Source organism: Heteronotia binoei, chromosome 1, assembly GCF_032191835.1.
Source record: "Heteronotia binoei isolate CCM8104 ecotype False Entrance Well chromosome 1, APGP_CSIRO_Hbin_v1, whole genome shotgun sequence".
Lineage (NCBI taxonomy): Eukaryota > Metazoa > Chordata > Lepidosauria > Squamata > Gekkonidae > Heteronotia > Heteronotia binoei.
In genome coordinates this window covers 72,763,283-72,780,733 of record NC_083223.1, presented here as the reverse complement: position 1 = coordinate 72,780,733, position 17,451 = coordinate 72,763,283, and the positions used below count along the sequence as shown (strand labels likewise).

The window sequence follows — 17,451 nt, the reverse complement described above, 5'->3', positions numbered from 1 at the left end:
CCTCCGCTGGTCCCTGGAGGCCCTCCAGAGTCTCTGGAGGGCCTCCAGGGACCAGCGGAGGCCGCGGGGAAGCCGCGGGGCACCCGGCGCTGGTCCCGGAAGGCCTTCCAGAGGCTCTGGAAGGCCTTCCGGGACCAGCGCCGGCCAGCGAAGGCTTCCCCGCGGCCTCCGCTGGTCCCTGGAGGCCCTCCAGAGTCTCTGGAGGGCCTCCAGGGACCAGCGGAGGCCGCGGGGAAGCCGCGGGGCACCCGGCGCTGGTCCCGGAAGGCCTTCCAGAGCCTCTGGAAGGCCTTCGGGGACCAGCGCCGGCCAGCGAAGGCTTCCCCGCGGCCTCCGCTGGTCCCTGGAGGCCCTCCAGAGTCTCTGGAGGGCCTCCAGGGACCAGCGGAGGCCGCGGGGAAGCCGCGGGGCACCCGGCGCTGGTCCCGGAAGGCCTTCCAGAGGCTCTGGAAGGCCTTCCGGGACCAGCGCCGGCCAGCGAAGGCTTCCCCGCGGCCTCCGCTGGTCCCTGGAGGCCCTCCAGAGTCTCTGGAGGGCCTCCAGGGACCAGCGGAGGCCGCGGGGAAGCCGCGGAGCAGCCGGCGCTGGTCCCTGGAGGCCTCCAGAGGCCAGCGCCGGTAGCGGAGAGGCCCGGCGCTGGTCCCTGGAGGCCTCCAGAGGCCAGCCCCGGCAGCTCCCTCCCTCCCTCGCCGCGAGGCCGCCGCCCGAGGACTCCCCGCCGCCGCCGCCGCTGGATCCGCCGCCCTGGAATAAGGTAAGGGGGCCGAAAGCGGGGGGGGGGCGGGGGGCGGCCTTCCTTTCTTCCCTCCCTCCTCCCTCCCTTCCTTCCTTCCTTTCTTCCTTCCTTCCTTCCTTCCTTCCCTCACTCCCTTCCTTCCTTCCTTCCCTCCCTCCTCCCTCCCTTCCTTTCTTCCTTCCTTCCCTCCCTCCCTTGCCTTCCTTCCTTCCCTCCCTCCTCCCTTCCTTTCTTCCTTCCTTCCTTCCCTCCCTCCCCCCTTCCTTCCTTCCTTCCCTCCCTCCCTCCCCCTTCCTTCCTTCCTTCCCTCCCTCCCTCCCCCTTCCTTCCTTCCTTCCTTCCTTCCCTCCCTCCCTTCCCTCCCTCCCTTCCTTCCTTCCTTCCCTCCCTTCTTCCCTTCCTCCCTTTCTCCCTTCCTTCCTTCCTTCCCTCCCTCCCTCCTTATGTTGTTATGTGATGCAGAGTGTTGGACTGGATGGGCCACTGGCCTGATCCAACAGGGCTTCTCTTATGTTCTTATGTGACGCAGAGTGTTGGACTGGATGGGCCACTGGCCTGATCCAACAGGGCTTCTCTTATGTTCTTATGTGATGCAGAGTGTTGGACTGGATGGGCCACTGGCCTGATCCAACAGGGCTTCTCTTATGTTCTTATGTGACGCAGAGTGTTGGACTGGATGGGCCACTGGCCTGATCCAACAGGGCTTCTCTTATGTTGTTATGTGATGCAGAGTGTTGGACTGGATGGGCCACTGGCCTGATCCAACAGGGCTTCTCTTATGTTGTTATGTGATGCAGAGTGTTGGACTGGATGGGCCACTGGCCTGATCCAACAGGGCTTCTCTTATGTTGTTATGTGATGCAGAGTGTTGGACTGGATGGGCCACTGGCCTGATCCAACAGGGCTTCTCTTATGTTATTATGTGACGCAGAGTGTTGGACTGGAGGGGCCACTGGCCTGATCCAACAGGGCTTCTCTTATGTTGTTATGTGATGCAGAGTGTTGGACTGGATGGGCCACTGGCCTGATCCAACAGGGCTTCTCTTATGTTGTTATGTGATGCAGAGTGTTGGACTGGATGGGCCACTGGAGGGCCTCCGGGGACCAGCGGAGGCCGCGGGGAAGCCGCGGGGCACCCGGCGCTGGTCCCGGAAGGCCTTCCAGAGCCTCTGGAAGGCCTTCGGGGACCAGCGCCGGCCAGCGAAGGCTTCCCCGCGGCCTCCGCTGGTCCCTGGAGGCCCTCCAGAGTCTCTGGAGGGCCTCCAGGGACCAGCGGAGGCCGCGGGGAAGCCGCGGGGCACCCGGCGCTGGTCCCGGAAGGCCTTCCAGAGGCTCTGGAAGGCCGTCCGGGACCAGCGCCGGCCAGCGAAGGCTTCCCCGCGGCCTCCGCTGGTCCCTGGAGGCCCTCCAGAGTCTCTGGAGGGCCTCCAGGGACCAGCGGAGGCCGCGGGGAAGCCGCGGGGCACCCGGCGCTGGTCCCGGAAGGCCTTCCAGAGGCTCTGGAAGTCCTTCCGGGACCAGCGCCGGCCAGCGAAGGCTTCCCCGCGGCCTCCGCTGGTCCCTGGAGGCCCTCCAGAGTCTCTGGAGGGCCTCCAGGGACCAGCGGAGGTCGCGGGGAAGCCGCGGGGCACCCGGCGCTGGTCCCGGAAGGCCTTCCAGAGCCTCTGGAAGGCCTTCGGGGACCAGCGCCGGCCAGCGAAGGCTTCCCCGCGGCCTCCGCTGGTCCCTGGAGGCCCTCCAGAGTCTCTGGAGGGCCTCCAGGGACCAGCGGAGGCCGCGGGGAAGCCGCGGGGCACCCGGCGCTGGTCCCGGAAGGCCTTCCAGAGGCTCTGGAAGGCCTTCCGGGACCAGCGCCGGCCAGCGAAGGCTTCCCCGCGGCCTCCGCTGGTCCCTGGAGGCCCTCCAGAGTCTCTGGAGGGCCTCCAGGGACCAGCGGAGGCCGCGGGGAAGCCGCGGGGCACCCGGCGCTGGTCCCGGAAGGCCTTCCAGAGCCTCTGGAAGGCCTTCGGGGACCAGCGCCGGCCAGCGAAGGCTTCCCCGCGGCCTCCGCTGGTCCCTGGAGGCCCTCCAGAGTCTCTGGAGGGCCTCCAGGGACCAGCGGAGGCCGCGGGGAAGCCGCGGGGCACCCGGCGCTGGTCCCGGAAGGCCTTCCAGAGGCTCTGGAAGGCCTTCCGGGACCAGCGCCGGCCAGCGAAGGCTTCCCCGCGGCCTCCGCTGGTCCCTGGAGGCCCTCCAGAGTCTCTGGAGGGCCTCCAGGGACCAGCGGAGGCCGCGGGGAAGCCGCGGAGCAGCCGGCGCTGGTCCCTGGAGGCCTCCAGAGGCCAGCGCCGGTAGCGGAGAGGCCCGGCGCTGGTCCCTGGAGGCCTCCAGAGGCCAGCCCCGGCAGCTCCCTCCCTCCCTCGCCGCGAGGCCGCCGCCCGAGGACTCCCCGCCGCCGCTGGATCCGCCGCCCTGGAATAAGGTAAGGGGGCCGAAAGCGGGGGGGGGGCGGGGGCGGCCTTCCTTTCTTCCCTCCCTCCTCCCTTCCTTCCTTCCTTTCTTCCTTCCTTCCTTCCTTCCTTCCTTCCTTCCTTCCTTCCTTCCTTCCTTCCTTCCTTCCCTCACTCCCTTCCCTTCCTTCCTTCCTTCCCTCCCTCCTCCCTCCCTTCCTTTCTTCCTTCCTTCCCTCCCTCCCTTGCCTTCCTTCCTTCCCTCCTCCCTTCCTTTCTTCCTTCCTTCCCTCCCTCCCCCCTTCCTTCCTTCCTTCCTTCCCTCCCTCCCTCCCCCTTCCTTCCTTCCTTCCCTCCCTCCCCCTTCCTTCCTTCCTTCCTTCCTTCCTTCCTTCCTTCCTTCCTTCCTTCCTTCCTTCCTTCCTTCCTTCCTTCCTTCCTTCCTTCCTTCCTTCCTTCCTTCCCTCCCTCCCTCCCTTCCCTCCCTCCCTTCCTTCCTTCCCTCCCTTCTTCCCTTCCTCCCTTTCTCCCTTCCTTCCTTCCTTCCCTCCCTCCCTCCTTATGTTGTTATGTGATGCAGAGTGTTGGACTGGATGGGCCACTGGCCTGATCCAACAGGGCTTCTCTTATGTTCTTATGTGACGCAGAGTGTTGGACTGGATGGGCCACTGGCCTGATCCAACAGGGCTTCTCTTATGTTCTTATGTGACGCAGAGTGTTGGACTGGATGGGCCACTGGCCTGATCCAACAGGGCTTCTCTTATGTTGTTATGTGATGCAGAGTGTTGGACTGGATGGGCCACTGGCCTGATCCAACAGGGCTTCTCTTATGTTGTTATGTGATGCAGAGTGTTGGACTGGATGGGCCACTGGCCTGATCCAACAGGGCTTCTCTTATGTTGTTATGTGATGCAGAGTGTTGGACTGGATGGGCCACTGGCCTGATCCAACAGGGCTTCTCTTATGTTATTATGTGACGCAGAGTGTTGGACTGGAGGGGCCACTGGCCTGATCCAACAGGGCTTCTCTTATGTTGTTATGTGATGCAGAGTGTTGGACTGGATGGGCCACTGGCCTGATCCAACAGGGCTTCTCTTATGTTGTTATGTGATGCAGAGTGTTGGACTGGATGGGCCACTGGCCTGATCCAACAGGGCTTCTCTTATGTTGTTATGTGATGCAGAGTGTTGGACTGGATGGGCCACTGGCCTGATCCAACAGGGCTTCTCTTATGTTATTATGTGACGCAGAGTGTTGGACTGGAGGGGCCACTGGCCTGATCCAACAGGGCTTCTCTTATGTGACAATACTGACTTTGGTGGACCCAAGCACTGATTCAGTGTAAGGGAGCTTTGTGTTTGTGTCTTCTAGTGCAATTTTGTTCTCAGATCCTGTATTTACTTCATCAGTATATGGGATAAGGCACTTTCTCAACTGTGCTGCATAATGCAGCCTATTTATTTTGTCCTGTTGGCTCTGTTGGCTCTATCTGCGCCACCTTCATCACTTTCGGGGTGTGGATCCCCCAGTGGAGTGGTCTCCCGACTCCCTCCGCCGGCTGTTTCTGATAGCCCTGCGCCCCCTCTTTCATTTGATATGTGTCCCGTGCGGGTGCCACCCTCCCGCCGGGAGATGCCGCAAAATGAGCCCCCTTGAGGCTTATGGCGGCAGGGCTCGGGGGAAGCGAGCTAGACTGCTGTTCTTTTGAGGGGTTATAGAGTGTTTCGAGCCCGTCCCTGTGGCATCGGTCCCATCATTGTGGGGCCCAGGGGGCCGGCGCAGCGGCACGCTGAAGCAGCCTGTCGGTCACTTCCAGGTTCCTGTCCTGCATCTTGACCGGTGTTATTAGTGACAGGCTGCTTCGGCGTGCCGCTGCGCCGGCCCCCTTGGTCCCACAACGATGGGACCGATGCCACAGGGACGGGCTCGAAACACTCTATAACCCCTCAAAAGAACAGCAGTCTAGCTCGCTTCCCCCGAGCCCTGCCGCCATAAGCCTCAAGGGGGCTCATTTTGCGGCATCTCCCGGCGGGAGGGTGGCACCCGCACGGGACACATATCAAATGAAAGAGGGGGCGCAGGGCTATCAGAAACAGTCAGCGGAGGGAGTCGGGAGACCACCCCACTGGGGGATCCACACCCCGAAAGTGATGAAGGTGGCGCAGATAGAGCCAACAGAGCCAACAGGACAAAATAAATAGGCTGCATTATGCAGCACAGTTGAGAAAGTGCCTTATCCCATATACTGATGAAGTATATACAGGATTTGAGAACAAAATTGTTTCCGGCGGTGATATTTGGGGGATTTTTGGGGACGTCACAGGAAGTGCTGTGAAGTCACTTCCTGTTTCCGGCAGGTGACGCGGGGGAAATGATGTCACAGGAAGTGATGCCACTTCCTGTTTCCGGTGGTGGCATGACATCACCGGAAGTGACGTCACCGGAAGTGACGTCACTTCCTGTTTCCGGCGGCTGGCCTTCACAACCCCCCCCCCCCAGTGTCCCTGGCTGGCCTTCAGACATTATGGTCACCCTAGGCAGAAGTGAACAAGGAAAGGCTGAGGGACTTGGGAATTTTCAGTCTGGAGAAAAGGAGGTTGGGGGAGGACAAGATTGCTCTCTTTAAGTATTTGAAGGGCTATCCCTTAGAGCAGGGGTGTCAAACATGCAGTTTGGGGGCCAAATCAGGCCCTCAGAGGGCTCCTATCAGGCCCCCAAGCAACTGGCTGTCATCCTTTTCCCTCTCTCTTGCTTCCTTTTGCATCACAGCTTGCTTTGCCAGGCTTGCTCAGTTGCACAGCAGAGCTACTGAGTCTGAGCCAAGCCTCTCTTCCTTCTCTATTGACTGAGGCTCCCCCCCCCCCCCCAGTCCCCTGGGGTAGAAAGGAAAGAGCCAGCGCTTCCTTTGCCAAGTTCCCTGGTTCCCATGGGAGAAATACAAAGAATGTATCTTTAAGACCAATGACCAATTTAAGACCAATGACCAATTAAGACCAATATCTTTAAGACATTTTACATTTTTTAAAAATATATATTTGTGTTTGTCCGTGTTTTTTAGAAAATTTTTATCTCTGCTACCTAATCTTGAATAGGCTCAGCCCAACCCAGCATGGCCTGGCCCAACATGGTCTCATTTGTCAGATCCAGCCCTCATAACAAATGAGTTTGACACCCCTGCCTTAGAGGATGGCAGGGAGCTGTTCCATTGGCAACAGAGGAAAGGACTTGCAATAATGGGTTTAAAATAAGGGTGGAAAGGTACTGACTGGATATTAGGAAAAACTTTTTTACAGTAAGAATTGTTCAACAGTGGTATCAGCTACTGAGGAAGGTGGTGAACTCCCCCTCACTGGCAATCTTTAAGCAGTGGCTGGACAAATGTTGGGGATGTTCCAGGCTGATCCTGCATTGAGCAAGGGGTTGGACTAGATGGCCTGTATGGCTCCATCCAACTCTATGATTCTATATGAGTGCAATTAGATTAAAAAAAATAAGATTAGCTACATTATTTTAGACTAACTTGTCATTCACAACAGCAAAGCTGTTTGGCATGCTTTTTTAGAAGTGGTATTCCGGAGCTTGAATTCTCACAGACTATTCATTGCTTCCCTACCAACATGTGTTTTGTAGGCTTCCAGGCTACAGGCTGGAAAGGATGAAATCCTTATGTAGAACACACACAAATGTTTCCAAGAATCCAGGCATAATGATCACTTTCAGGCTGCCTACCTCTAAAATGCAAACTGAGTAGATTTTTGTAAAGAAGCTAAATGGGGTGGGGGTGACAAAGCAGAACTATGGAGTGAGGATCTGTGGAACAAATCATAACTATGGAGTGAAGATCTGGCTTTGATTTTATTTTATTTTTTTTTAATTTAAAGTATACAAGATTGAAGTCAAACTGTGACACAAGAAAGCTAACTGTATCTATGGCATATGCAGGATCTGCCAAAGATGGCAACTTTTGCATTGGATATAAAAGGCATTTGCAATATGTTGACCTCAGCACTCTACTCTGGTAGCATGCACACTAAGATTGCATGACAAATCTGTGGCTTTGAAAAAAATTCATAGGTGGATGTATCGAAAGGGGCACTAAACAAGGGAAACAAATCCTCTTTTTCCTGTACAGTAACACAACTGTTAAATACATTGCTCTAAGGTTGTGTTTTGTAATGATATAGATTTTTTTAAAACAAAAAATAAGAAGATTGAAATATTACCCAATATAATCTGAAATCTTTTCCTCCTGACATTTCTATGCAGCAATGGCTGAATATAAACATGGAAAAAAAATAAATATTTTTTTAAAAATAATACGGGAGCTGCCTAGTTTTCTGATAATCTTTCACATTTCATCAGAAGATATATATGAAATTTGCTACCTGAGAAAATGATCTTATAGAAGATATATAAGAAACATTTTTAGCATGCAACAAAGAATAATCAGACACAGGAGTGAAGGTTAAAATGAATACCAGGTCTTTCTTGAATTTTCTTTCCAGAAGAAAAACTGAATGATGCTCATTCACTTTTGTCTTATTTCTAACTTATTTACTTACAGGCAAGCAATATGTCAATACAATTTCTCCACAGATGAATAAGTATATCACACTGCCACTTTTAAAAATTATCACTGAAATGGAAAAGCATACTAAGTCCATTAAAGACATACTATGAATGATCTTACCCCAAGTTAGCTCATTTCCAATAGTATGTCATTGATTTTTATCCACAAACCATAACCTATGATGTTATAATAAAAAACAAAAGTATATAGAACTTGATAACTGAGGTTGAACATATATTCTTATGCAAAAGAACAGCCAAGAAAAGCAGCATATAAATGAAGTAAACAAATATGTCCTCAGTCTTTATATAAGAGCTTAGGAGATAAGTAGAAATGTAAAAAGCAATGCTGCAGAGATGCTGCTTGCTTTAAAAACTAGGCTGCGAGCATTTTAATCAGAAGTAAATTGTCTTGAAATCAGGGGGACTTAACATGTTTCAGACTAGAATGCTGCAGATAAAAAAAGGAATGCTTTAATTTAGAATAACAGAATATTGATTCCCATTCCATTGGTTACATTTAATTTCTGGTACAATTACATATAGGAAGTCTTAGTTTTTGTACAGACTGCAACACCTCTGTTACTATCGATCACCGTTACAATGATTTAAGTGATGCTCTAATATGTGGCTAATGCACAAAGCATTTAGGAGAATTTAAGCAAATAAAGAACACATAATGAGTATAATTAAATACTTAAAAGAGAATGAAGAGTATTTCAAATCCAATAGTGTAAGAACTAATTTCAAATGATTCCCATTAAATTTATTGACTGACAAAAATGCATTCTTTATCCAGCAGAGTTGTATAAGCCACATGCTAGCATTTAGATAGCTGAACCACATTTTCCAATTCTGATGCTGGGTGGGATGGGATGGGAAGACGAGTGACCTTAAAAAGCGCAAACAAAAACAACACAGATCAGAAATATTTGACATACCTTCAGACCCTGCTTATATTGACCATGATGCTGAACTACTTCTGTAAGATCTGACTGAGCTGTGTCTTGGCATCAAGTTTTTATTTTTTTTTAAAGTAATTTAAGGACATTTGTTCTCTCAGTGAAAGACAAGCCCTTCAATGGTTTTAACAGAACTCTGATTCTTAAAATATATCTTCATTCTCCTTGTCGTAGCTTTGCTTTTTCTCTAGGCTATAGAGATGAGGCCTTTAAGATTTGTGAAGTAGCAAGAAAGAATAGGAGCTTTAAAAGAATGCATTGTAGCATCACGTTATGCTTTTAATAACCACTAAGCCCATTTCTGGGGTTTTTTTAAGTTTAAAGAAAGGATACAGTGCTAGTTATTTTCAAAACATGTATTTCTTGAAACTCACTAGAACTGTTGTGTATTGTTCATCAAAATCCCAAAGTTATTGTAACCAGCCCTCTTTCAAATCATCCTTCCACTCTGGAAGGGGAAAATAAGACCATCATAATGTTGACTTTATATCTCTGGTGAAAATAGAGACTGTATCATGCTTGATAGCACAAAGTCATTCCTATGAGGAAATGTGTTTTCCTGGATCATCCACACACAAACACCGATCTGATTTGGGTGTTTACAGAGCCATGTTCTTATTGAGTATATGCCACTCACCTGTTTGGCTAAGCTGGGATGTGCTTCTGCTTCTTCGAGATACCATGGCAACAACTTTGGCACTAAGGCTTGATCGTCTTTTCTTCCCACCTGTTCCAACTGTACCAACCGCAGTGTCTGATTGACTTCCATCATTGTGTTCCAGCTTATACACCTCTCCACTCACACTTGTGCTCTTTGTGATAGTTCTCCCTGAAGTCCCCATCCGTCTGCCTTGCATTTTAGGAGTAAACGTACTATATTTACAAAGTAAAAAAACAGTGCATAATTAAATTATAATTGTGTGCTTAACAAAATATTCAAATCTAAAAAAATCTCCATCAAATAGTATTCAGTTTATTTATATCATAAAAACCTTGTTAAATATATTTTCAAACATTGTGAAAACAAAATCTATGAAAGAGTTGGGTATTTACAAGTTCCTGAAAATTTACCCTCACATCTACTTTATTGCTAAAAAACCAAGATCAAGTAGATGTGAGGGAAATTGGAGGGAACTGAAGGTCAAAATGTGGCCATGCAGCAACTGGTGGAGAATCAATCACTTGATCCAATGAATGCAGAAGCCCGGGGACAGAGCAACAGCGACTGTGGAATCAGTCTGAGGGAACACTAATAATTACAGAAATAAATGGGTAATATCAAAAGAAAATGCATAGAATCCCCATTTTATATCTTTTTTATCTTGGGGAGCCAGTTTAGTGTAGTGGTTAAGTGCGCAGACTCTTATCTGGGAGAATCGGGTTTGATTCCCCACTCTGTCACTTGCAGCTGCTGGAATGGCTTTGGGTTAGCCGCAGCTATCATAGGAGTTGTCCTTGAAAGGGCAGCCGCTGTGAGAGGCCTCTCAGCCCCTCACAACAGTGAGATAAAGGAGGTTGTAAGTGAGACTCTGATTCAGAGAGAAGAGCGGGGTATAAATCTGCGGTCTTCTTCTTATATATCTATATATATTCCAAGAACTGTTTTACTTCATATCATAATACTGACTAGATTTTTACTGATTTTTCAGTCAAAAATTTGTTCCCCAAAGCAGATAACAGCAATTAAATATTAATGTGTGTTTAAAGTGCCATCAAGTCACAGCCAACTTATGGTAACCCCAGTAAGGGGATTTCAAGGCAAGTGAGAAGCAGAGGTGTTTTGCCATTGCCTTCCTCTGCAGAGATTCCCTTCCCTTCCAAGGATTGCACCTGCTTAGTTTCCGAAATCTGATAAGACTAGACTACACCACACCAACTTCCCTCCCTAAATATCAATACAAATATATAATATAATAAAAAGCTTCACTGGCGATGGTTCTTAGTAAAACCTTAACCCAGAATACTGTCCTTATTTCTTACAAAATGTATCATGCAGATGCAAAATGTATATATGTTTATTAATTTAATTAATCTTATTTGGATTTCTAGTGCATGGGCCAATTAATAACAATAAAATGAAAAAGTAATCTATTTATTTAAGATTTCAGGTTTTCACGGCTGGTAACATCATTAGGGATTGTAGAATCTTTCGGGCTCAAGTGCCGTGTTCTACTGGAGAAAGTTTTTCTTCCAAACTTTCTCCAGTAGAACATGGCACTTGAGCCCGAAAGATTCCACAATCCCTAATCTATTTATTTATTTTATTACTTTATATTTCTATCATGCCTTTCCCAAAATGGGCTCAGGGTGGGTGCTTTAATGTCAGCAACAGGGTGGATGTTTTAATGTCAGCTAAGGTCTTTATATAACCTCTTACTAAACCACAAACCTACAATATCGGAAAGTGTGCATACACCTGAAAGCTTATACCTTAAATAAATCTTTGTGAGTCCTAAATGTGCCACTGGACTCAAACTTCATTCTGCAGCTTTGGACCAACAAGGCTACCTACCTGATTCTAGAAACTAACAGAGTTACACTTTCTTAGTCAAGTGAAATCAACAGGCTTAGAAGATTGCACTGTAAATTACCTCATAACTCTAGCCATTAAAAATTAGTTTGGATAAATCCCATAACAAAATCTACCCAATATAATTTGTTAATCTCTCAGCTCCAAATCTGAAATGCTTGTCCAGCCTAGCAAGGGAGGCATAAGGAACAAACAAACAAATAATTTGCAAATTTATAATTAGCTAGCCCCATGGCGTAGAGAGGTAAAGCTGCAGTACTGCAGTGTGAGCTCCCTGCTCACAACCTGAGTTTGATCCAGGCGGAAGCTGGGTTCAGGTAGCCGGCTCAAGGTTAACTCAGCCGTCCATCTTTCTGAGGTTGGTAAAATGAGTACCCAGCTTGCTGGGGGGGAAGTGTAGATGACTGGGGAAGGCAATTGCAAAGCACCCCATTAAAAAGTATCCGTGAAAACATCGTGATGCGACGTCACCCCAGAGTTAGAAGTGACTGGTGCTTGCACAGGGGACTATCTTCACCTTTTTAGAAACAGTAGTTCTGTACTTCCCTTCCCCAGTTTCCTTCACATTTGTGTGCTTAGAATATGGGTGTGCTTAAAGTAAACTGTTAATAATAACTGGATCCCAGACTTGAGATTTTCTTAGGCTTCTTCCCCCATAGGACAACTGCTCAGCTCATACTACTTTGCATACAAGAAAGGCTGAAGAAGAGGGGAAAGTTGTATTGCTGGAGAAAAGGGACTCTTCCTCTGTCTCTCTGTCAGTCACACATGCACTGATCAGTAATACTAAGGTCTGTATTATGGCAGAATGTTCAGGCTACAAGGGAGCCAAAGGACTAGGTCATTATGCATAAAGCATAATTAAATGCATGCACCTCAATGGCAGATTCTTTGCTCCTTTACACGGTCTGTAAATAATCATTCATAAATATTGTTTCTTAATATAGTTTCAAATAAATATTTCTTACAATGTTTAAGCTCAAGCTTAAACTTTAGCTTGTCTCCAGAGGCAAGGAAAAATCCACAGATGCAGAGCAGTCACTGAGATCTAACGGACTGTGAGTGTAGCTCTCCTTTTTGAAATGTCCTCCAAAGAGTCAAGAAACCTTTGGAAGACTATGGGATATTGCAGGGCCATGAGTGATTGCTGCTAGACATGGATGAAACAAAAAAAAAATGGTTGCAGACTTCTTAATGGACTAAACTGCTAAGTTATGACTATTAGTCATGGCAAATGAACTATTTTAGATGATGATTCAAGATGTTAAAAAATGCAGATCAGAAATACCAGAGAAGACAAAAACATCTCCTATCATAGACCTCCCTATTCCCCCTAAACTCAACAGCTGATAGCTATCAATTCAGCTTTGTCCAGATTCAGCCTCAACTCACTCACATTCAGTTCCTCACCATGCATGTATGGGGCACGGGCTGGATAGCTGCTGTATTCTGATCTTTATACTGTTGTATGCTAAATTCTAAATATGACTGTGAATTGTTAGTGGTTTTTTCTGTGGGACTAGGTGGGTATTCAGAGAATTACCCTTGAATACTTTAATGCATTCGTACTAAGTAGATCAAATAGATTTGTGATTTGCACTCATCATTTGCATGGGGTCTCCACTACAAGGAGTACCAGTCAGATCTATTAACTCCTTTTTTAAAAAAACCCTGTGGGCTGGATGTGTCTGGCCTCAGGAAAAGAAACACACATACATATAGGATCTCAAAAGATATGGATATGAACAAATGGTGGCAGCATGCAACTGAAGCAGCGTTTCAGTCCCAACTCCAATAGTTCTATGAAATGTTTGAGTGAAGGCTGAATGTTAAAGGGGACTGGGCTGCCCTTTCTGGTGGTGTCTCCGTAATGGGAGATGGTACCTTGAGTGTGAAATGGTCAGGACTCTCTATATATTTAGAAGGGGCAAAACGGGTAGTGAACTGTGCCTATTTGACATACCTACATAAGGTCTGTGAGTGGGGACGGGGTCACACAGTTTCTGAAGTAAGAGACAGAGGGAGGCAGGACCCTTTCCAGGGCTATTTTGGTCTCACAGTCACCCCTGCTCCCTCCAGCCCTGGAGGGAAAACTTATCAAGGCCAGGTCCAGCAGCAGTTATTGGACAACCTGCTCCCATGCAATCTGTGCAAATCTCAGCTTGATGCCACACAACTTCCTTGGGTCCAGCAGCAGCAGCTTCCTCACAACTGGGCTACTTGGCTGGGCCAAGCGATGACCACTACATGACTTGGAGTGAGTTGCTACCACAAGATATTTGCAACTTGGTCATACTTTTGCCAGGGAGAGACTGCTAGGGGGAAGGAAGGTAGACCAGGATCTGTGGGACCCAGGTTCAAATTAGCCATGGAAGCTCACTGGTAGACTATGGTCCAGTCACACATTTTCTGCCTAACCTACCTCACAGGGTTGCTGTGAGGATAAAACAAAGGAGAAGAGAACAGCCACCCTGAGCCCATCAGGGGAGGGCAGGATGCAAATATAATAAAATAAACTATGTAAGCTGCTTTGGGTCCCCATTGTGGAAAAAAGCAAGGTGTAAATGAAGTAAATAAATAATAAAAGTAGCTTACATGGGAGGAGCAGATAAGAGGTAAGTAGTTGGATGGGTGATAAAGAGAGGAGACAGGGAAAGGGAGGAGGGCATGGGGGTTGCCAGGAAGAGGGAAAGAGGAAGGTACAGGGGGAATTGAGGTGCCCTCTACAAGTCTTTATGGGCTGTCTCCCATGCAAATGGGGATATGAGAGACCCATGGAAGTCCCCCACTTCTCTTATATCTATTACTATTACAGACAATAAGGAACATTTTCTACATCCTGACCACATCACAAATTTTCCTGAACCACAATATATGATGTGCATGCTTTATTTATTAGTATTGAGCTAATCCCTGGAGTATAATATACTCTCAATTACTCTAAGCAACAGTAAGTGAATATATGTCTGACATGGAATATATTTTAATGATAAACACTGTTTAAATTGTCATTACAAGTACTACACAGGAATTGCACTGATGGGGGGAAAACAGAGAATACCATATTTCAAAGTTAGAACAAAGCTTCTCTTTGAAGAGCAAAAAATGGGTTACTGTGTTTTAAGCTTCCCCCTCCCCCAGAATATCATTGTATTAGTGAAGAGACAGTAGATGGAAAGGAAATCAACTTGTGCTTCAAAAAGAAGAACCAAATTGGGAAGACCTAGTTTTCTTACAGTTGCATGTTGGGAGGGGTTGCAAACACGGAAGACGACAGAAACAGGATACAGGATAACCTTGACAGGCTAGAAAACTGGGCTAAAATCAATAAAATGAATTTTAACAGGCATAAATGTAAAGTTCTGCATTTAGGTAGGAAAAATCCAATGCATGGTTATAGGATGGGGGAGACTTGTCTTAGCAGTAGTATTTGCGAAAAGGATCTAGGGGTCTTAGTGGATCATACGCTGAACATGAGTCAACTATGTGATGCGGTGGCTAAAAAGGCAAATGCAATCCTGGGCTGTATGAGCAGAAGTATAGTGTCCAGATCACGTGATATGATGGTATCGCTTTACTCTGCTCTGGTAAGACCTCACCTGGAGTATTGTGTTCAGTTTTGGGCACCACATTTTAAGAAGGATATAGACAAGCAGGAACGGGTCCAGAGGAGGGCGACCAAGATGGTGAGGAGTCTGGAGACCAAGTCCTATGAGGAAAGGCTGAAGGAGCTGGGGATGTTTAGCCTGGAGAGGAGGCGGCTGAGAGGTGATATGATCACCATCTTCAAGTACTTGAAGGGCTGTCATATAGAGGATGGTGTGGAATTGTTTTCTGTGGCCCCAGAAGGTAGAACCAGAACCAATGGGTTGAAATTAAATCAAAAGAGTTTCTGGCTCAACATTAGGAAGAACTTCCTGACCATTAAAGTGATTCCTCAGTGAAACAGGCTTCCTCAGGAGGTGGTGGGTTCTCTTTCCTTGGAGGTTTTTAAACAGAGGCTAGATGGCCATCTGACAGCAATGAAGATCCTGTGAATTAAGGGGGAAGTGTTTGTGAGTTTCCTACATTGTGCAGGGGATTGGACTAGATGACCCTAGAGGTCCCTTCCAACTCTATGATTCTATGATGTCCTTTCCTGTGGAAAATAAGGGAGGAGTAACTGAAGATGCATTTAGTATTTGGGTCATTTATCCAGACTGATCAAGCTGAAGCCTTATTTGATGTAGGGAAAACACCCAACCAAACAAAAAACAGACCAATCAGAACCTGTAGGTAATTGATACTATCTGTATTTTAAATTTAAAATACAGTGATCTGACAACTTATAATTCATGAGAAAGCAAAACCAACCAAGCTGTCTGTTAACTTCAGGTATCTTCTATGGAATCTGAGCTAGTTTTAAAATGTCACTATTCCTTTTTTCTTTTGAAGTGATCCCACAAGTTATTTTCTTATTTATATAGAAAAGTGGGGGACTTCCAGTAGGGCATCTTATTTTCCCCTCCGCCACTATTTTTCTTTCCCTTCCTGAAAGCTCCTTTTCCTGCTTCATTCTCTCCTTCCCACCCACCTCCCTTTATCTGCTCCCCATCTTCAGGCAGCCTCTCCCTGGAAAGATGCTGGATGGTTCCAGCTGCTGCGCTGGGTCTAGTCCCATGGTGCCAGACGCCAGGCTGGGCCAGGATGCACATGGGGAAACTTGCAAGGACTTGCCGGGGGGGGGGGGGGTACCTCATTTCTACTTCTATCCCCTATACCACCATGTTTTCTTCCCCCCTCCTCCTAGCAGCCCCCCTCCTTATCTTTCCATGCTTCCTTTTCTCATTTCCACCTACCCACCCATCAACCTTTTATCTACCCCCCCCCCCCCGCCCTATTCACACAGTGGGAACCGAAAGTAATTTACAAGAACCCTGTTAGATAGGTTAGAGAATGTATGACTGGCCCAAGACTGACCAGTGAGGTTGCATGGCCAGCTTGAAACTGGGTCTCACAGATCCTCGTCTGGAACTCTAACCACTATACATGCTAGCTTTGGTGGGGGTGGCTGCGGTTAAATCATATATACTTTACTTAATGAATTTACACAAAAGTGAGAGGGTCATTATTTATTGGACCTGTGTACATTACGTCATCTGGTTATTAATCCATGGTGTGTTTGCTGCATTAAACAGTAACAAGCAGCTGGGCCTGGATGAGTTATGCATGTCAGGTTGTAGCACATCTCTCATTTAGTTCTTCCTCAAAGGTCAAAACAGCCATGGAAAAGTTTTACTCCCTTGTCCCCTGCCTTTTACAGAGAGAAACCAAGGCTGGTAATATTATGCAGTTGCCTAGCAACAACTACTGAGCACAATAGCTTCTTAAAGCTACAGGCACTGTTTCTATTATTTTGCATGTTTCTTAAACCCTCAATTTTTTTCTTCTGGATTTCAGATTTTTCTGAAAATCTATCCCCCCCCCCCTCAGGTTTACAGAGAGCTCTGTTTTGTCTGTTTATGGCTCCAATCTCTGTATGTATGGACCCACAGATGGGGCCATGTTGAGAATTAGATATTTTGATGTGGATAACCAGGATCCAAGTATGACTTCTTTGGGCCTAATACAAACATGTCATCTCCCCATCATCCTGCCTGAAATCTCATGAGTCAAGAGAAAATACTGTGGTCATGGATTTGCAGCCTACCATGGGTCTTCTCATGCACTTTGCCCTGAAACAGTATATCCATTTGCCCTTCTGTGCTTGAGTCCTGCATGTACCTGTTTCTGCACAATATTTTTATTTAGCTGTATTGTGCCTAATTATTCACCACAGTTTAATGATACTTATCAGGAAACTTCTTCCCTGTAGCTGTATCTATAATAAATATCCCCAAAAGTCTGTAAGATATACTTTAAAACATTTGTTGTTTTTTTAAAAAATTCAGCTGTAATTATTTTTGTTGGGATTAAAACCATGTTGAGAAGAGTCAGAAGTAAACTTTCAGTTAAGGAACCCCAGGGCTTTTTTTGAGCAGGAACGATCAGGAACACAGTTCCAGCTGGCTTGGTGTCAGGGCGTATGGCCTAATATGAAAATGAGGCACTGGTGGTTTTCCCTTACAAAAAAGCCCAATGTGAAACAATGGTGATGTCAGGGGGTGTGGCCTAATATGCAAATAAGTTCCTGTTGGGCTTTTTCTGCAAAAAAGGCCCTGAGGAACCCCATAGGGATATTTGGTG

General features: G+C 47.5%; 1 protein-coding gene across 35 annotated transcripts in view; it reads right to left on the bottom strand.

The window, feature by feature from the left end:
• RIMS1 (regulating synaptic membrane exocytosis 1) overlaps positions 1-17,451 on the bottom strand; it is a 479,645-nt gene that overhangs the window by 36,288 nt on the left and 425,906 nt on the right. For 26 of the 35 annotated variants that reach the window (XM_060235941.1, XM_060235653.1, XM_060235663.1 and 23 more), the window contains one exon: positions 9,334-9,569. The exons of the other annotated variants lie outside the window; for them this stretch is intronic. In XM_060235941.1, coding sequence (XP_060091924.1) covers positions 9,334-9,569 — 236 coding nt within the window. The remainder of the gene's footprint in view (positions 1-9,333; positions 9,570-17,451) is intronic. 35 annotated transcript variants of the gene reach the window in all.